This window comes from Bufo bufo, chromosome 7 (assembly GCF_905171765.1).
Source record: "Bufo bufo chromosome 7, aBufBuf1.1, whole genome shotgun sequence".
NCBI classification, from domain to species: Eukaryota; Metazoa; Chordata; class Amphibia; order Anura; family Bufonidae; genus Bufo; species Bufo bufo.
The window spans coordinates 127,633,822-127,655,311 of record NC_053395.1 but is presented as its reverse complement, the minus strand read 5'-3'; the positions used below and the strand labels follow the sequence as shown (position 1 = coordinate 127,655,311).

Here is a 21,490-nt window from a genome sequence, read left to right as displayed (position 1 = left end):
ACAGAAGCAGTAAGGCACTGCAAGACAGTCAAGGAACAGACTAGATTAGAAGCAGTAGGCACTGCCAGGCTGGACCTGGAAAAGACAGGATCGGAAGCAGTTTAGCACTGCCAAGCTATCAGATGCAGTACAGCACTGCTAGGCTAGACATGGAACCAGACACAGAACAGGTACAGAAGAACAGGCAAGGCATGTACAAGGATAGCAACATGAAAATCATCACAGAACAGGTACAGAAGATCAGACAAGGCATTAACATCAACACTTCACCAGGTGACACCACACAAAACTGGGTGAGCAGCAAGGTGCTACACCCAGCAAGACATAAGATAGACTGACCCCAAACTTACAGCTCACAGGTAGATATAGCTGCATAACGAGGGCACCTGATAAGCCACAACCAGTTGTGACCAAGCAAGGCAAAATTTGCCACAACACACATTTGCGCCACTATTTTATGACTATATTAGACGTGGCTGGTGGGGTTTATGTGACTGTGCTGCTTTTTATTAGGCCTTGACCATAACATCATAACAACTCACACAGAGACTGCTATATATATTTAATGCATTCAGAAAGTCTTCAGACCCTTTTACCCTTTTTACATTTAACATTATGGCCTTGTGCTGAAATAAAAACTTAAGTTTTCCCCCATCATTCTGCACTCAGTATCCCCTAATGACAAAGTGAAAACAGAATATTTGAAATCTTTCCTAGTTTACAGAAAATGAAAGGCTAAAATATTGCGTTGATATAGGTATTGAGACCCTTTTTTCCTATACTTAGTTGAAACGCCTTTGGCAGCAATTCCACCCTCCAGTCTTGGGTATGACGCCACAAGGTTTGCGCATGTGGATTTGGGAATTTTCTGCGATTCTTATCTGCAGATCCTCTCAATCTCAGTCAGGTTGAATGAGGGCCATCAGTGAACAGCCATTTTCAGGACTCTCCAGAGATGTTCGATTGGTATTATTCAGAGTTATTTATTTGAAAGCTCCATTAGTTCCATGGCGCTGTACATTAAGAGGGGTTATGCTTATGTAATATAAAAAATACAGTAAACATGAAACTATTAACAGACCGGTACAGAGGAGAGAGGACCCTGCCCGAGAGAGCTTACAAACTACAATAGTAGGGGGAAGAACACAGAAGGTGAAGGCAAAAGCTGCTCATTTGGCTGCGTTGTAGCAGTACGGTCATTGCAGGTGGTAGTCTTTCCTGAATAGGTGGGTTTTCAGATTACTTTTGACCGTTGGATGTTGGGGAAGAGTCTGCCCGGGTAGCAAGCTCCAGAGTAGAGGAGAGGCATGTGAGAAATCTTGTAGACAAGTGTGTGAAGAACAGATGAGAACAAAGAAGGAAGTCTTGTGAGGATCGGTGATTACATGTGGAGTATCAAGAAAGCAGGTCAAAGATGTAAAGAGGGGACAGATTGTGGACAGCCTTATATGTAGTTGTTAGTACTTTAAAGTTTAAACTGAAATCACTGGGCAATGGAGAGCCAGTGAAAGGATTGGCAGAGGGTAGAGGCAGAGGAGAAACGAGGGGAGAGATGGATTGACCGGGCAGCACAGTTGTCCCTAAGCCACTCTTCTGTGGTCTTGGATGTGTGATTAGGGTCACTGTCTTGTGGGAAAGTGAACCTTTGGACCAGTCTGAGATCCAGAGCACTTTGGATTAGGTTTTCATTAAGAATATCTCTGTACTTTTTTTCATTCACCTTTCTCTCAACCCTGACCAGTTTCCTTATCTGAAAAACACCCCCAAAGCATGATGCTGGCACCAGCATGATTTACTGTAGGGATTACTATTAGGCAGGTAATGAGCAGTGCCTGGTTTCCTTCAGAATGACACTAAGAATGGAGGCCAAAAAAGTTCGGTTCTCACAGTTTGAGAGTCCTTTAGGTGTTTCTTTGCAAACTCCAGGCGGGATTTCATGTGTCTTTTATGGAGGAGAGGGTTCTTTCTAGCCACTCTTCTGTAATGTCCAGATTGATGTAGTGCTGCAGTGATAGTTGACCTTTGAGAAGTTTCTCCCATCTGCACACAAGATGTTTGGAGCTCAGCGAGAGTGACCATTGAGTTTTGATCACCTTTCTTACCAAGGCCATTTTCCCCAAGTACTTAGTTTGGTGTTGAGGCCAGCTCAAGGAAGAGTCCTGGTTGTTCCAAACTTTTTCCATTCAAGAATTATGGAAGCCACTGCGCTCTTGAGAACTTTCAGTAACACAGACATTTTTGTACCTTTCTCCAGATCTGTGCCTCCCACAATCCTGTCTCTAAGCTCTACAGACAGTTCTTTCCTCCTTGTGGCTTGGTTTTTGCTCCGATATGCATTGTCAGCTGTGAGACCATGTATGTAGTGGTGTGTTTTTTTCTAAATCATTTTGGTTTTAGAAATTTAAATTTTTCCTTTCTAATAAATTTGAAAATATTTCTTAAATTCTGTTTTTACTTTCTCATTATAAAGGTATTGAGTGCAGATTTATGGGGAAACTTTATTTTAGCATAAAGCTGTATATATTATATATACATATATATGAGACAAGGGAAATGGTCTTTAATGTCAGAAGCTATTGGTCCAACAATTTAATGGCGATAACCTTTTTGTTATGTTGTAAAAATGTATTTCTTACATAAAGGATAGGGAGATAGGGATCTATTTCTATTGTGTTTGTACATAATTATACTACCAGAAAAATAAAAAAAAGACCACCTGAAAAACTGACTGGGCTCAGATTGACTCTGTTAGTACTACTAATGAGAGACGCATCACAGAACACTACTATTTATTGAAGGTCATATTAGAGTGGGGATGGAGAGCACCTATTGCCATCATGAATAGTGCAGAGATGCACAGGACCAACACCAGGAGTTATGTTTGGAGTGCCATTAGCTACCACAGCCTTCCCATCTGGTACACATGGAATTAATTAAATTCAATTACTATATGTTCTATAATTGAGACATATTTTATGCTGTATGTGATTTTACCTATTAAATAGAGCTTTATATTTTCAGCATTCTCCCGTGACCTCACATGTGAGTGTGCCTGTCCACTTATTAGCTAACACATGGAATTAACATTGACCAGCCTTCAGTATGTGTCCAGGACAACGTGGAACCATTCCTATAGCATTAACTGATTCAGGACATGTGGTGTTCCAACCAGAGCTGTGGAGTCAGAGTCGGAGGCAATTTTGGGTACCTGGAGTCGGAGTCGGCAAAAAATGAACCGACTCCGACTAGATTTAAATTGGAATAAATAAAAAAAAAGCAAGTTTAAATGTCCCAATTCACAAAAAGTTATAATTAATTACCGTATTTTTTTCGCCTTATAAGACGCACCAGCCCATAAGACGCACCTAGTTTTTTTCAGGAGGAAAATAAGAAAGAAAAAATATTTGAACCAAAAGGTGTGCTTTTGGTGGGTTTTGAACTAATGGTGGTCTGTGGGTGGCACTGTTATGGGGGCATCTGTGGGTGGCACTGTTATGGGGGCATCTGTGGGTGGCACTGTTATGGGGGAACATTGTGGGGGCACATATATAGCATCTTATCTTATGTGTCATCCACAGATCCGCCCCATAACAGTGTCCCTGTGTAGTGAATGGGGGCTGGCATCTGTTTCTGTAATGGCAGTAGGGCCCAGGGCCTGCTTCATTCATAAAGTGGGCGGAGCAGGCACGTAACGTAGTGAGCTACGCTACGAGCACCCACCCGGCCTCCTGACTGCCAAGAAGTTAGTAGTAAGTAGTACAGCGCTAGATTTAAGATGATTGGAATACTTAAACAATACCCACAAGTTAGATATGATTACCGTATACTACAGTGAGCGGGGCCCGGTGTAGTAGAATACAGTGACTGCACCGGGCCCCGCTGCCATTACAGAAACAGATGCCGGCCCCCAGCCCCTCCTCCCTCTCAGCCTATTCACCGGACGGTCGCAGCATTCGCCCCCATAAGACGCATTGCTATTTTTCCCCCACTTTTGCGAAAAATACTGTACTTCTCTACTGTAAGAATAAAGGCCAATGCATGCAGTGCGTCACGTTACCGCAAAACGAACACATTAAGTGATTATGAAGAAGCATGCTTTTCATTTGCTTCACTATATGGCACGCAACGCACAGTTAAGGAGCGGCAATACTTATACTTTCCATTGTGTTGTGTTCCGCTGTTACAGGGAACGCAACGCCCATGGTTAACCTAGCCTCTCACTGATAACTGATCAAGTAAGTATGTTTTTTGCAGGACTAGAGACACTTGTATAAGTGAAGGGAATGGATAGTCAATAGCTCAAGACTGAAGCTGTAAACCATTTGAAAAACTGCTGTCATTCAGCTAAGGCTATAAAAACTTGTAAACTCAGATTGTTAGCTTAAACTTTAAAGGGCTTCTGTCACTCCACTAAACTCATTTTTTTTTTTTGTCTCCTTAAAATCCTTATGCTGCGATTTCTCAATATATAGGGCTATTACTCAGTTTGGTTCAGTAGTTATATCAAAAACGGACTTTTATAATCTGCAAATTACCTCTCTAGCAGCCGCATCCTCCATTCATAATGACGCCCCCTCCTCATGTTGATTGACAGGACCAGCCAATGCGCTCGTCCTCTGACTGGCCCTGTCTGCGTTTTAAATCTTGCGCCGGTCTTCAGTTGGCGCAGGCGCACTGAGAGGAGGACGCTCGCTCGGCCGCTCCATCCTCAGTGCGCCTGCGCCGGGTGTACATGTGACGTCATCGGCGCAGGCGCACTGAGGATGGAGCGGCCGAGCGAGCGTCCTCCACTCAGTGCGCCTGCGCGAACTGAAGACCAGCGCGAGATTTAAAACGCAGACAGGGCCCATCAGAGGACGAGCGCATTGGCTGGTCCTGTCAATCAACATGAGGAGGGGGCGTCATTATGAATGGAGGATGCGGCTGCTAGAGAGGTAATTTGCAGATTATAAAAGTCCGTTTTTGATATAACTACTGAACCAAACTGAGTAATAGCCCTATATATTGAGAAATCGCAGCATAAGGATTTTAAGGAGACAAAAATAAAAATATGAGTTTAGTGGAGTGACAGAAGCCCTTTAAACATGATTATGGGATTCTACTAGGGAAATCATGTTTTAAAATAAATGCCCCTTCCCATGCCCCTTCCTGGATCCTCCCACTGCCCGATCTTCAGCAGAAGATCAGCCCACTAAGGAGAAGGCAGCAGCTTCCTAGCCAGTAGTTCTGTGGTAATGACCTGTATGTTGCCTTTCTTTCCTTCAAGGAATGTATAAAATACATTCGCATATTAAATACAGAGGAGTCGGAGTCAGAAGTACCAAAAACTGAGGAGTCGGAGTCGGACCATTTATCTACCGACTCCACAGCCCTGGTTCCAACAACACAACCAGTTCACACACTGCCCCATCTACCCAACGTGCTCTTCAAGGTGCCCAGCAGCTCCACTATCCTGCTCGATCTCCAGATCTCTCCCTCATCAAGTATGTCTGGCACTAAATGGGGTGATCTTCCATACACAGCAGCCAATGACCACCTTGGTTGAATTACAGGTCCAAGTTGAAAGAGCTTGTAATGACACACCACAGGGGAATATCTGGCACCTGTATGACTGTTACCATGCCAGAGTGGCAGCCTGTAACACAGAAAGGGGCGATGGCAACATATACACTGCTGCAAAACCAAAAATAAAAGGTGCATCAGCCTGGCTGTTTGATCAATAGCCAAGTACCACTAGCAGTTTATATTTGGTCAATTTCAGCTCAATTACATTAAAGGGGATGTGCAGGCAGTATATATTGATGACCTATCCTCAGCTGTTTGAAGAGGAGGTGGCGCTCCATGCGACCACAACTTCCTCTTGATTACACTGCCCGTCATCAAGGAGGCACAGTATAATTACAAGTACCCGCACCTTTCACTTGAGTGGGCCAAGCACTGTAATTACACTGCACCGCCGCTGCAAGGGAGAAGACATGCAGTGTATTGAAGAGGAAGCTTGCATGGAGCTCTGCCTCCTCTTCATACAGCTGATCGGCAGGGGTGCCAGATGTTGGAGCCCCACCAATCAGATGTTGATGACCTATCGTGAGGATAGGTCATCAATATATTCTGCCTGCACAACCCATTTAAGTTTTCCAGGTGTTTTTTTTTGTTTAGTTTTTTTTTCATTTTACACTAGTGCTATATTTTTCTTTTCACTAATTACATAAAATGAGCCCAAAACACGTAAAATCTAAGTGTTTGACCTTTAATTTAACATAGAACAACTAGGTTCAGACTTCGGGGTAGGGTTGTGTTTTCTTTTACTCTAATAGTCAAACCTATAATAATGAGAGATTGACATGGTCTTTTTAGGCTTGGCAGAGCCTTGGTTGTACCAAACACGTCATTTTTGTCATAGAGGACTAATTAGGAAACAATAAAGAAGGCAGAAAAAGCTGTGGCCCCTGAACCAACTGAAGCATCTGTGCTAAATGTTGTATTACAGTAACCGGCAGCTTGAAGGAGGTCCTAGATTTGAGTGTCATACACTAGCCAAATTACATACTCATAGAAAAGTCAATGTACTGAATGTAACACCTCGGTCTTGGTACCTGTCCCTTTCGGACCTGGGTACGTTGTTTTTGTACCTTAAACTTCTTATTTTGGGAACAACTCATGGTTTTCCATTAAAATAAAAAATGAGACAGGCTAGTCGCAAGTTCAATATGTAAATGTCGTTTTATCTTCACAGGCAAGGAAAAAGATAGAGTAATCTGGCAGATGATGAACAATGCAAGCACACAGCCAGCCAGCAAGTCAATCTAATAAAAATCCAGTATAAAAGTACAATTCAATTAGCCATTAGTGCGCTGTGTGACTGCACGTATATTCTATAGAAGGTTCACTCCATCCATGCAAATAATTACATTTAATATAAGCAGTATGGCTGTGACCATGTATCTGAACAGTGGGCCATTATGCAGAGCCCAATATTGTGGAAAGATAATAAAAATGAACAGATTTGCAATTACAATAATAAGTCACGTAATGCTTTTTATGAGGACAGCTGAAAGCACTTTGCAGAAACAAATTATATGTTATTACTGTTCGCCATAATAGGATTACACTGATTTTATCTTGCAGTGAAAGATTTACAAAAGTCATATTTTATCCACCATTAATGAAATAAAGCCTAATGTAATTGATATTTAAGGTAATTTCTAAGGAAGCCGTCTTCTTCTGAAAACAGAAGGCGTGCAGCATTTAGTCTTCCGTTTTATCTGGCAGATGACAAAGTGCTTGATTTCCAGCTCCTGTAAATATCTAATGAAGCTTGAGAAGCGGTGGGCAGGATGGCATTATCCTGTAACATGTCCCTGAAAATGAATGGCATGTACTCTAGACCTCCACTAGCAGAAGGAACGCAAAAGCACGGAATAGTAAGCTCTACACCCACAGCTTGTCCACCCGCTGTATTCTTCTGGATCTGCCTGTGCATTGTGGGAAACCTCCGCTCTAATGCTACAGCGGTCTGGCATCTGATATGTGTAATGGCGAGTCTATAGACCAGATTCACCCATCTCTGTGTCACTGCTAGGGCTTGCTGTAGGTCCATAAGAGCCCCTGGCTGAAAAGGGAGTCACTGCCGCTGTTCACACCACATTTCAGCCTTCCGGTAAAGGTATATGTCCAGAAAGTTTGACTCCATGCTACAATCTAAGCATACAGTAGCGTACATCACCCACTGGTTCCCATGTTAAAGTGTACCTGTACTTTAAAAACTGTCACAGTGATATATACATTACAAAGGCTCTGATCGGTGGGCATGGCCGCCATCAGGGGAGTACAGCCGATAGCCCAGTAAGGAGCCTTTTTTTGTCAGTGAGTGACTGCCGGGAGGTACGTCCGCTGCGCTATGACGTCACTCATCACCTGACCTCAGTAACGCTGTGGCGGAGCTCGGAAGAGGAGCAAGGCAAGAGGATCAGTCTGCTGGCTACAGAGGAGGAGAGCGGCGCCAGGAAAGAAGAGCCTGAGGAGAAGAGGACAGTAGTGCTGTGTTACTGTCAGAAGGCTTCGTTCTCCCGCTATGTCCTCCGGTATCTTCGGGGACTTGGTTATACTGGGCAGAGACTGCCCTTGTTCTCCTGGGCGTCTCCTACTCCCAAATGCAGCGCAGAGCTCACAGCCTGGGAGTGTTTTTTTCTTCTCCCCTGTGCTGCTGAGGAGAACACGGAGAGCGCTGAGAGCAGCGCGCTCATTGTTCTCTGCTACTAGACTGCGCAATAGCGAAGCCTAGTATCTAAAAAAGGCAAATCCTGGTATCGAGGTCGATACCAGGCAAAAAAAGTATCAATTGGGTATCGAAAATTCGATACCCGAAACAACCCTAGTGTGTTGTCAGCCGAACCTGCTGAGAACAGCAAGTTCGCCAACATTTTAAAGTGTATGGGGAGCACCCAACTCACCCTCAAAAGATGATGTTGGGTGAGAGATAGCAAAATTTATATTTTCATCCAATCCTTTTGTTCTCCCACCAGAAATGCCAAGCCAAACATGCATGTGTATGAGGGAGTGGTGAGGAAGGTGGGAGAGATAGAGATAATGATCTTTCGGCCAGCAGCTATTAAATGTGTATAGCTGACTTAAGTGAACACCAGGTATACAGGGAGTGCAGAATTATTAGGCAAATGAGTATTTTGACCACATCATCCTCTTTATGCATGTTGTCTTACTCCAAGCTGTATAGGCTCGAAAGCCTACTACCAATTAAGCATATTAGGTGATGTGCATCTCTGTAATGAGAAGGGGTGTGGTCTAATGACATCAACACCCTATATTAGGTGTGCATAATTATTTCCTTTGGCAAAATGGGTCAAAAGAAGGACTTGACAGGCTCAGAAAAGTCAAAAATAGTGAGATATCTTGCAGAGGGATGCAGCACTCTTAAAATTGCAAAGCTTCTGAAGCGTGATCATCGAACAATCAAGCGTTTCATTCAAAATAGTCAACAGGGTCGCAAGAAGCGTGTGGAAAAACCAAGGCGCAAAATAACTGCCCATGAACTGAGAAAAGTCAAGCGTGCAGCTGCCAAGATGCCACTTGCCACCAGTTTGGCCATATTTCAGAGCTGCAACATCACTGGAGTGCCCAAAAGCACAAGGTGTGCAATACTCAGAGACATGGCCAAGGTAAGAAAGGCTGAAAGACGACCACCACTGAACAAGACACACAAGCTGAAACGTCAAGACTGGGCCAAGAAATATCTCAAGACTGATTTTTCTAAGGTTTTATGGACTGATGAAATGAGAGTGAGTCTTGATGGGCCAGATGGATGGGCCCGTGGCTGGATTGGTAAAGGGCAGAGAGCTCCAGTCCGACTCAGACGCCAGCAAGGTGGAGGTGGAGTACTGGTTTGGGCTGGTATCATCAAAGATGAGCTTGTGGGGCCTTTTCGGGTTGAGGATGGAGTCAATCTCAACTCCCAGTCCTACTGCCAGTTTCTGGAAGACACCTTCTTCAAGCAGTGGTACAGGAAGAAGTCTGCATCCTTCAAGAAAAACATGATTTTCATGCAGGACAATTCTCCATCACACGCGTCCAAGTACTCCACAGCGTGGCTGGCAAGAAAGGGTATAAAAGAAGAAAATCTAATGACATGGCCTCCTTGTTCACCTGATCTGAACCCCATTGAGAACCTGTGGTCCATCATCAAATGTGAGATTTACAAGGAGGGAAAACAGTACACCTCTCTGAACAGTGTCTGGGAGGCTGTGGTTGCTGCTGCACGCAATGTTGATGGTGAACAGATCAAAACACTGAGAGAATCCATGGATGGCAGGCTTTTGAGTGTCCTTGCAAAGAAAGGTGGCTATATTGGTCACTGATTTGTTTTTGTTTTGTTTTTGAATGTCAGAAATGTATATTTGTGAATGTTGAGATGTTATATTGGTTTCACTGGTAAAAATAAATAATTGAAATGGGTATATATTTGTTTTTTGTTAAGTTGCCTAATAATTATGCACAGTAATAGTCACCTGCACACACAGATATCCCCCTAAAATAGCTAAAACTAAAAAACAAACTAAAAACTACTTCCAAAAATATTCAGCTTTGATATTAATGAGTTTTTTGGGTTCATTGAGAACATGGTTGTTGTTCAATAATAAAATTAATCCTCAAAAATACAACTTGCCTAATAATTCTGCACTCCCTGTATAATATGATAAGAAAAAAATAATAATAGAAAGATTTAATCATCTTTTGTGATTTGGACCCACTCATGGCATTGGCTTACAAAAGCTGATGCAAAATCCACCTATAGGGTCCATTCACACGTCCGAAGTGTGCAAATTACAGATCCGTAATAGACCCGGCCGGCACCCCCATAGAACTGCCTATTCTTGTCCGGACAAGAATAGGACATGTTCTATTTCTTTCCAGAGCCGCGGACCGAAAGATCGGGGGCGTGCTCCGGAACGGGTGCAGACACATTCACGGACGTGTGAATGGACCCATAAGGCAGTGGCCTCAGGTCACTTCAAGTTTTTGACCCTGCAGTACTTTACCCAAGTGGACAGAATTTTTTAGAAGGTGCAACCTTGATGCAAAAATCTGGATTTTCTGCACGGCAAAAATGTTTTCTTAACCCCTTCTACCCCGGGCCAGTTTCTGCTCCCCAGCGCAAATCTGACATGTGTCACTTTATGTGGTAATAACTTTGGAACGCTTTTACTTATCCAAGCCATCCATTGTTTTCTCGTGACACATTGTACTTCATTTTTATTTATAAAAAATAAAAATCACAATTTCACAATTTTCTATTTCTCTGCTTTTAAAACCGAAATTGATACCTCGAAAAATGTTTATTACTTAACGGGGTTGGCTAGCCTAAGTATGAAAAATCCAAAGTGCCCCAGACAATAGCCATAACCATGAAGTATTTCTATCATGTGAGATGTACTGGCTACATATCATTCTTGTAACCTCTTCACCATGACGTGCCTCCCTGGAGGAGCTCCTCAGACCAGCTGTGAAAGTGAAAGTAAAAATCCCAGCATGCATTGCAGCAAGCATGTTCAGAGGAGCAGTCACATGACATTCCCGCCCACCTATGTTTCCATAGAGACAAGACCCCCTCAGATAATATCAATAACTGCTGTACAGACATAGCAATAGGAAGTAGGCCCCAGTCCCAGCAGCACACAGGAATAGGGTGCTCATACATATGTTACTGGGGGGAGAGGGGGGGCCCTGTTCATAAACTTGCTGTAGGGCCCAGTCATTTCTTGTTGCACCATTGGATTTAAGCCATGAACAGAATGAACAGAGGGGGAGATTTATCATTTCCCCTCTTTCTAAAAAGTGGCGTTAATTAGTGTGTGTTTGCGACTTTTTAACTGGCTGTGACAATGGCAGGGAGGGGGCGTGACAGTCGCCCCAACAAATTTATGTTAATTTTCGCCAGTTTTGTGACTCAAATGAAGCCAGAAATCCACGGCACCTCTGAGCTGTCATAGACTTCTGTTTAGGTGCATGGACTGCCATAGGAGGGGGCTGTTGAGCGGGGGGACAGATCTTTGTTGCACAAGAGCTCTGATAAATAAATTTGTACAAATCGATCTGCTCACATAGAGAGGAGCATCCTGTCTATCATCACACGACTAAGGCTACTTTCCCACTAGCGTCAGCAGGGTCTGGCAGGCTGTTCCCCTGCCAGATCCGTGCTAACACTAGCCCACGAGTGCCGCCAGAAGTCCGCTCCGGCTCCATTTACTGATGCCCAGCACGTTGCGTTTTTTGCGTTTCTCAGCATATTTGCCATGCTGCGGCCGCATCTCCGACCTGTCCCCATTAAAGTGAATGGGGCCGGAGCGGACTTCTGGAGGCACTCGTGGGCTACTGTTAGCACGGATCACTGTATACAGTGTACAGGGGGTCACGGATCTCTATATGCAGTGGTGGGGGTCACATAGCACCATATACACAGGAAGGAGAGGGCACACAATTATAGATGGTTAGACCAGTGACTGCTGCTGATATTACTGACCTCAGCCATACTGACAGCTCACAAGGGGTTAAAGCTCCTGAACTGTTGGTCTGGCTGTAATATGTCTGTGATAAGAACACAGTGCAGAGGGGCCATAAACAGGACAGACACTGGGATTGCTCACAGTTTGTGGTCCACAGCGCTAACCTGGCTCTGCTACATCCTCACATGTTGGCAGGATCCTCTCAGTACAGGGGAAACAGAGGGAGCAGAGCCTGCAGTCAGATCAGCCATCACAGCTTCCCCTCAGTCTCCCTTCCTCCTGCAAAAGTTTTTTTTATTTTAGCTTTTAACAAGTGCCCCTGCTAGCCCTGCACAGCCAGGAGTGCCAATCACAGAAGGATAGCACCTCTGATACAAGCAGGGTGCTTTAGGACCCAGACAGCAGCACACTCCTTCAGGCATGAACAGGTAGCTCCTCCATGGCAGGTGAGAGCAGGAGGGGGCGTGGTGAGAGCAGGACAGGAGGGGGCGTGGTGAGAGCAGGACAGGAGGGGGCGTGGTGAGAGCAGGACAGGAGGGGGCGTGGTGAGAGCAGGACAGGAGGGGGCGTGGTGAGAGCAGGACAGGAGGGGGCGTGGTGAGAGCAGGACAGGAGGGGGCGTGGTGAGAGCAGGACAGGAGGGGGCGTGGTGAGAGCAGGACAGGAGGGGGCGTGGTGAGAGCAGGACAGGAGGGGGCGTGGTGAGAGCAGGGCAGGAGGGGGCGTGGTGAGAGCAGGACAGGAGGGGGCGTGGTGAGAGCAGGACAGGAGGGGGCGTGGTGAGAGCAGGACAGGAGGGGGCGTGGCTGCCAATAGCAGGAAAACCAGGCAGATCTGCTTAAGAAGATATATTAGTAAGTGTAATATCTCCCTACTTTCTATATAGTTTTAATAAGTGCTAACAGAGTGGCCAACCCCTTTAACAATCCCTATATGTTGGCATCATTTTGAAAATGCTATTTTCTTGTTTAGACTATTTAGAATTTTAGAAGCAATTCTCAACATTTCTAAGAAAATTTCCAAAACCCACTTTTTAAGGACCATTTCAGTTCTGACGTCACTTTGTGAGGCTTACATAGTAGAAACAACCCATAAATGACCCATTTTAGAAACTACACCCCTCAAGCTAACTGATTTTACAAACTTTGTTAACCCTTTAGGTGTTCCACAAGAATTAAAGGAAAATGGAGATGACAATTCAAAATTGCACTTTTTGGGCAGATTTTTTTCTGTAACACATCAAGGGTTAACAGCCAAACAAAATAATATAATAATATCTATTACCCTGATTCTGCAGTTTACAGAAACACCCCACATGTGGAGGTGGTAAACTGATGTAAGGGCACACGGCAGAGCGCAGAAGAAAATGACTGCTGCATGGTTTTTGGAAGGCAGATTTTGCTGGAGTGGTTTTTAGACACCATGTCCAATTTGAAGCCCCCCGATGCATCCCTACAGTAGAAACTCCCAAAAAGTGACCCCATTTTGGAAACTCTGGGATAAGGTGACAGTTTATTGGTATTATTTTTTGGGTACATATGACTTTTTGATCGCTCTATATTAGGATATTAGGCTTTTTGTGAGGCAAGGTAACAAAAAATAGCTGTTTTGGCACAGTTTTCATTTTTTAAAATGTTCATCTGATAGGTTAGATCATGTGCTATTTTTATAGAGAAGGTTGTAACGGACATGACGATATCAAATACGTCTACTTTGTTTGAGTTTTAGATAATAAAGTATTTTTGAAAAAAAATTATGTTTTTGTGTCTCCATTTTCTGAACGCCTTATTTTTTTTTTCTGCCGATAGTCTTGTGTAGGGGCTAGTTTTTTGCAGAAAGAGTTGACGTTTTTATTGGTACATATGATTTTTTGATCATTCAATATTACACTTTATGGGGCAAGGTGATCAAAAAAATTAGTTGTCTTGGCACAGTTTTTATTATTATTATAATTTTTTTTTTTTTTTTACAGCGTTCACTTGTGGGTGTAGGTCATGTGCTATTTTTATAGAGCAGGTCGTTACGGACGTGGCAATACCTAATATGTATTTTTTCTTATTTAAGTTTTACACAATAAAAGCATTTTTGAAACAAAAAAATGATGTTTTAGTGTGTTCATTGTCTGAGAGCCGTATTATTATTATTTTTTGTCCGATTGTCTTAGGTAGGATCTGATTGGTGACGGTTTGATTGGTACTATTTTGGGGTACATACGCCTTTTTGATTGCTTGGTGTTGCACTTTCTGTAATGTAAGGTGACAAAAATAGCTTTTTTTGGCACAGTTTTTATTTTAATTTTTTTACTGTGTTTATCTGACGGGGTACATTATGTGATATATTTATAGAGCCGGTTGATTTATTATAAAAATCAGGGGAAAGGGGAGGTTTATTTTTAATTGAAAATTATTTCAGACACTTTTTTTGGACTTTTTTTAAACTTTATTTCTGTCCCACTCTGGGACTTCAACTTTTGGGGGTCTGATCCCCTCTGCAATGCAATACAATACATCTATATTATAATGCATTGCCTGTTAGTGTATTATCGGGCTGCCTCCTCACACATCGGGTCCCCAGTCACCGCAGCGCAGGGACCCAATGGGGTCCCTCACCTGCCACAAAACACCATCTATGCTGCGGTCAGCACTGATCGCAGCATTGAAGGGGTTAATCCGCCGGCATCGCTTTTTACAGCGATGTCGGCGGATACAGCAGGGGCCCGGCTATCAGTGACTGCCAGACCCCCACTCTGATCAGGCAGGCCAATCACCATGACGTAATGGGTCAAATTGCGGCAAGTCACCTACCACTATGACGTACCATTACATCATATGTCATAAAGGGGTTAACATGCAGTACAAAGATCAGAGGCTGCAATTAGCAGCAGTGTTATGGCTTTGTACTGTACAACAATTCCAAATGTGAAATAGCCCTCCGATAGCCTACTCTTTCTTCCACATCACTACAAGATTCAGGAACTGAGATATGGGGAGCTGTATGGTGAGTCCTCACACTCATTTTCTAGTGTTCTGAATGTATGTAACGTGGATAAACTTGACCAATCTGATAAAGTCACTTAACATTGGTGGGGTGGAAGTGGCAGCTCTTATGCTATGAGGAGACCCTGCCGTAAACTTTCATGCTATCTTGCCACGGAATGACTACAGATTCACTTCAGTTAAGGACCCTTTACATGGCCTGATGGAGCTGATTGTCGGAAAAGAAGTGTTCCTTCCTAAAATCATTTGTTCATTTGTGGAGGAGACCACAAAATTTACATGCAGCAATCTCCTCCATAGAATAGTTAGGAGCGATCATTAATGCCATCACTCATCCCCATACAGAATCATTGTTTGCCAAAATAGCAGGATCTGCTGCTGGCAAAAGAGTATTTTGGGGTCTGCGAGAATGATCCTATTACCCCATGAACAAGTGTTTTGCTCATTAACTGGGTAAACAGAGGCACTTTTAAGGCTACCTTCACACTTGCGGCAGAGCGATCCGGCAAGCAGTTACGTCGCCGGTACTGCCTGCCGTATCCGTCAAAACGTATGCCAACTGATGGCATTTGTAAGACGGATCAGGCTCCTGATCCATCTTACAAATGCATTGAAATGCTGGATCCGTCTTTTCGATGTCATCCGAAAAAACGGATCCAGCATTTATTTTTTTCTAATTTATTTCGGATCCGGCATTCCGATATTTTGAACTAATACATTCCTATGGATAAAAAATGCAGAATCCGGCATTCAGGCAAGTGTTCCGTTTTTTTGGGCCGGATATAAAACCATTGCATGCTGCGGTTTTATCTCTGTCCTGATCAGTCAAAAAGAATGAACTGAAGACATCCTGATGCATCCTGAACTGATTGCTCTCCATTCAGAATGCATGGGGATAAAACTGATGTCCACCACGCAACTTTTCTGGTGTAAAAAAGTTGCAAACCATGTGTTTGCAACTTTCTGAAAGCCACTTGCGACAAATTTAGTGGGCCCGCCACATTTATCTTCATTTTCATCAGTTTTCTGGTCTAAATAAGGACAGATATATCTACGACAGCTTGGAGATGCCATAGACCTCTGTTTAGACACACAGACTAAACAGGCGCTACCGCTGGCAGCCTCAGGGGATATCATAAACCAGCATAAATGGAAAGCCAGCAATCCTTAGATTAGTGAGCAGGGCTGCCAACGTTATGTGTAGTAAGTTATAATCACAGCAATGGAAGTCCTGTTCCACGAATATGTGTGTTTTGTTCTACACATAAAATGGGTGGGGAATTATTACATTTTCAGTAAAAGTTTTGTTCTTTGCCTAGAAATGCCATTACATTCAATGACAAGAATGCAGAAGGGGTAGATGCTTACCACTGTTACACTAAGATAATTCAGATAGAGTAAATCAAGCCATACCGGTATTTCCTTCAATATCTCTGGCGAAGTGAACCCCTTGGCTTGATGACCGCTGCAACGGAGCAGGTTTGCGGACATTATTCCAGTCTACATGACTGACATCAGACCGAGATCTGTTGTGTCCTGGTTTAAATTTAGGAGTCTCTTCATTAAGGACTACCGTGTCATTAACTGAGCGAGGCCTGTCACGTCTATGATGACAAGGTGTAAAAAACTTAATTGAGGAAGAGTCTTTTCCTTCACCAGCCAAAGAGGGCACATCCGGAAATGTTCTTCTGGTTGATGAAAAATGTTCTTTGGCATGAATACCATTCTTTGCTTTGGCATCAAAGAGGCTACTTTTGCATCTCTCCCAAATGATGCTACGTTGAGAATTATTGGCATTTTGACCATCAACATGCAGCTTTATTCTATCAGATATGTCATTTCCCAAGAGTTCTGGAACTTCATGAATGCCAAAGACTTCAGACTGATGACTCACGTGCTCTAGATTATCAAATGAATTGAAGAGGTCTTCAGTGACCTCAAGTGCTGGACTGATGTCGTCTACTTCCAGAGCCTCCATTCTTTGCTGATATTGTAGTTAAAGATGATACATTAACTAGCCTTGATGTCCCCTTGTGGCTAGGTTGATTTTGAACTGTTTCAAGTTGAAACCCTATTAGAAAACACAATACAAACATGAAATTGTAGTTACCAGCAAAAAAGGTGTTACCTGTTACAAAGCAACATATTCCAGACTTCCCATTACAATCCCACACATCATAAAACTTAGAATGCATTTTAAGAATATTTGGGGGATCCACTGAGGGTCAAATTTCTTTGGAAGCACCAAATGTAAACTGTTGGCAAATCTCAACAAAGCTGCCCAAATCTACTAACGTATGTCTAAAACTTTAGACCACATTCATGTGTGACTTTTTGTCTGTATTTATTGTTGTTGCCTTGCTTGCTAATTGATTTCACAAACGGCTTCATAACATAGTCAGCACCCCTCCATTGTCTGTGTACAGTAGACTACTCCCAAATAATACATTCAATAGAAGTGAGTTGTAGAGCAGACCACCAGTACATGTACAGTTAGAGTGTAACCGAGTTTTGGTAAAACTTTTTATATATGTCATAGAGACATATCAAAAATTTTGATAGGTGGGGTTCTCAGTGCTGAGATCTAGAACATGAAGAGAGAAGAGTGAGCATATTACGCTCTCTCGCATCACTGCAGAGGACAGAATCCAGATGGGCCCATAGACTTCTATTGAGCCCATCTCCTGCAGTGAGGAGAGAGAGCACAAAAATGGAGCGCTAATCTCACCTCGTTCTAGCGAATTGGGGAGGTGGGAGATGAAGGTCTGCAGGAGGGAAAAAATAAATAAAATAAAAAAAATATATATATATATACACACATACATACATATACACATACACACACACACATATACATACACACATACATACAGTACAGACCAAAAGTTTGGACACACCTTCTCATTCAAAGAGTTTTCTTTATTTTCATGACTATGAAAATTGTAGATTCACACTGAAGGCATCAAAACTATAAATTAACACATCTGGAATTATATACATAACAAACAAGTGTGAAACAACTAAGCAGCTAAGTAAAGAAAAACGAGTGGTCATCATTACTTTAAGAAATTAAGGTCAGTCAGTCAGTCGAAAAATTGGGAAAACTTTGAAAGTAAGGGCTATTTGACCATGAAGGAGAGTGATGGGGTGCTGCGCCAGATGACCTGGCCTCCACAGTCACCGGACCTGAACCCAATCGAGATGGTTTGGGGTGAGCTGGACCGCAGAGTGAAGGCAAAAGGGCCAACAAGTGCTAAGCATCTCTGGGAACTCCTTCAAGACTGTTGGAAGACCATTTCAGAGGACTACCTCTTGAAGCTCATCAAGCGAATGCCAAGAGTGTGCAAAGCAGTAATCAAAGCAAAAGGTGGCTACTTTGAAGAACCTAGAATATGACATATTTTCAGTTGTTTCACACTTGTTTGTTATGTATATAATTCCACATGTGTTAATTCATAGTTTTGATGCCTTCATAGTCATGAAAATAAAGAAAACTCTTTGTATGAGAAGGTGTGTCCAAACTTTTGGTCTGTACTGTAATAAATATATATATATATATATATATATATATATATATATATATATTATATATATCTCCAAAAAAAAACAGGGCAGCACACCTTTTTTTCCAGTCCAGGAAAGGAGTGCCAGCAGCATAAACTTGACCGCAGTAGTAAACATAAAATAAGAAAAAAACGCACCACATCGAAGTAATGAAAAATGTGTGGTCTTTTATTCACCCATGCAACGTTTCAGTCTGCTTACTGGGACCATTTTCAAGCCAAAACGGTCAAATTAAGCTAATGAAAAGTTGCATGGGTGAATAAAGGACGACACATTTTTCACCACTTGGATTTTTCTTGTGGCACAGTGAGAGGTTTGGTCTGGGAAAACAGGTATTTTCCTCCCAGCATGTGCTGCTGGGCTGATTTACAGCCAGGTGAGGTCAAATACCAGACTGGATTTTAAATGCCAGTCCGAGTTTTGGCAGCACCTGGCTGTCCTTAAATAGGCAGCTGGGCTCAGAAGCCATGTCTCTGTGTTTGGATCTGGGAGCCTTGTGTCTGGATGAAGGCTTGCCACCTGTTTGGCGTGAAAACAGGTTGGTGCTGCTATCAGCAAGGACTCTTGCCGCATGGTGTGAATTACCACCAACAACGCAAGGTGACTTTTTGTTTGAATATGACTGCTTTTGTCACTTGCCTAAAATGTGAATAAAACACTGAACTGTTTGATCCAAAGAACTTGTTGTTGCCTCTATACTGAGTCCGCTAATCCTGTCTACCAGAGCGAATCCCCACAATATATATATATATATACACATATATATATATATATATATATATATATATATACACACACACACACACACACACACACACACATTGTGAGACAATGACAGGTAGAGGGATTGATGGCAGGTATTTTTCTCTCAGAATCCTGTCATATGCAGATTAAGCTCCAGGGAGTGCCCAGTATGTAGAGGAAAGCCCAAGCTTTCCTGAGGTGGCTTTGTTAAAAGCCAACATAGGGCCTGGAGTTCTGGATTAGGGAAGAGTTGGGCGGGTTCCCCAATCCGCAGTCCACTTCTGGTAAGAGTTCTAGCCTGCTGTCTCTGATTAGCTGCACCTGCAGTATCTTCATACAAGAGCTGGGACTGATATGCTGGTGCTTGTGAGTAACTTGCTGTGAGAGAAACTTCAGGGCTGACAGTACCGTGTATAGAAAAGAAATCAGCCGGCACTCACTCTCTTTGCACGCCGCACGGGATAGGAAGCAATCTCCACGTGTAATCAAAGAAAGATCCCAGCAGCCGTGTTTTGAATATTCGTGATGTTTTATTGCATCAAATCAAAGATGTCCTCAATCCAGGACGCGTTTCGGCAAGCATGCCTCTATCAACAGATACAGGTATACAAAAATAACCAGGTATATATAATAGAATAACTCCTCCCCTTGTGACATCATGACCACCTCCCATCCACTCAACAGGTGGTGGGAGAGGTGAGCAAACGAACTAAGTATCTATCCAAGTATCAGCAGCTGACAAACAAAGTACATGTCTCAAACTGTGTTTCAAAGTACAAAAAATGTGTGTGTATGTATATATATATATATATATATATATATATATATATATGTAACAAACCATATTTTCAGGTGTATGTGATCCCTCAATGGATAATAGATGTCTGAAAAATAATAGAAATATGAATGAATCACATGTCAAATGTGCATAATCTCATAAGGCCCCTCGGATGCAAAGTGTCCAACATATGGATCCAATAGGCCTCTCTACGTAATAGCAGTTTCTTCATGTCCCTTCCTCTCCTAGTTCTTTTAACCTGTTCCAATACCTGGAACCTCAATTGGGCTATCCCATGTTTGCACTGTTCAAAATGGAATGGAATAGGTAACATCAAATTCTTTGTTCTGATAGTAGATTTATGTTTCCCAATACGATCCCTAATTGTTTGTGTGGTCTCTCTAATATACAATAGACCTCAGGGACATTTTATCAAATAGATCACATTAGTGGATTCACAAGTGAAAAAACATTCAATTGAAAAAGGCCGCCCACTATGTGGATGATAAAATGTGGAGCCTCTAATTATATGGGAACATTGAGAACAGTGCAAACATGGGAAAGTGCCCTTACGTTGAGTTGCCAACATCATTTGTTTTAATGTCTTTTTTGTACTCCCAATGTCAGAGTGCACAAGTTTGTTCCTATAATTAGAATTCCTTTTGTTACATATCAAAGGAGGATTCTTAAACGATTCAATCATGGGATATGCCTTCTCCAACAGATGCCAATGTCTACGTATGACATTATCTAATTTCTGGTTGTAGGGATGAAACTTGTGAACAAAAGACACTCTAGGCGATTTAATTGTCCCCAGTTTATCAAAATTATCAGGATTATCAAGTTCCCTTCTTGTTTTGCTCAAAATCGAAGGAGGGTAACCCCTTTCCTCAAATCTATCAGTCATCTCGTTAATCCTGGTAAGTTGTATATCTGGATCGGACACAATTCTCTGCACTCGCTGATATTGGGATCTGGGAATAGCCCTCTTAAGTGCTGGTGGATGAGCGCTTGAAAAATGAAGAATACTGTTCCTATCAGTATCCTTTCTAAAAAGGTCAGTAGATAGAATACCACATTGGTCCTTATTCACCATGGTACCAAGAAAGCTCACTTTATGATCATCACAGACTAGTGTAAATTGTAACCTCTCATGTGCATGGTTCAAGTGATCAAGGAAGGACAATAGGGTCTCATGTGGCCCCGCCCATATGCAAAAAATGTCATCAATAAATCTTTTCCAAACGAGGACATTATTCTGATACCAACTGGTATTATATACATGTAAGTCCTCAAAATCTGACATATACGCATTTGCATAGGGCGGGGCCACATTCGACCCCATCGCGGTCCCACGCCGCTGCAGGTAGAAGTCATCCTCAAACATGAAG

At 42.7% G+C, this 21,490-nt stretch overlaps 1 protein-coding gene across 2 annotated transcripts in view; it reads right to left on the bottom strand.

Moving 5' to 3' along the window:
* PLEKHM3 (pleckstrin homology domain containing M3) overlaps positions 1–21,490 on the bottom strand; it is a 401,278-nt gene that overhangs the window by 323,328 nt on the left and 56,460 nt on the right. For both annotated transcript variants that reach the window (XR_005780515.1, XM_040440444.1), the window contains exon 2: positions 16,427–17,084. Coding sequence is in view for 1 of the 2 variants with exons in the window: in XM_040440444.1 (XP_040296378.1) it covers positions 16,427–16,991 (565 nt within the window). In the remaining variant the exon portion in view is untranslated. The remainder of the gene's footprint in view (positions 1–16,426; positions 17,085–21,490) is intronic.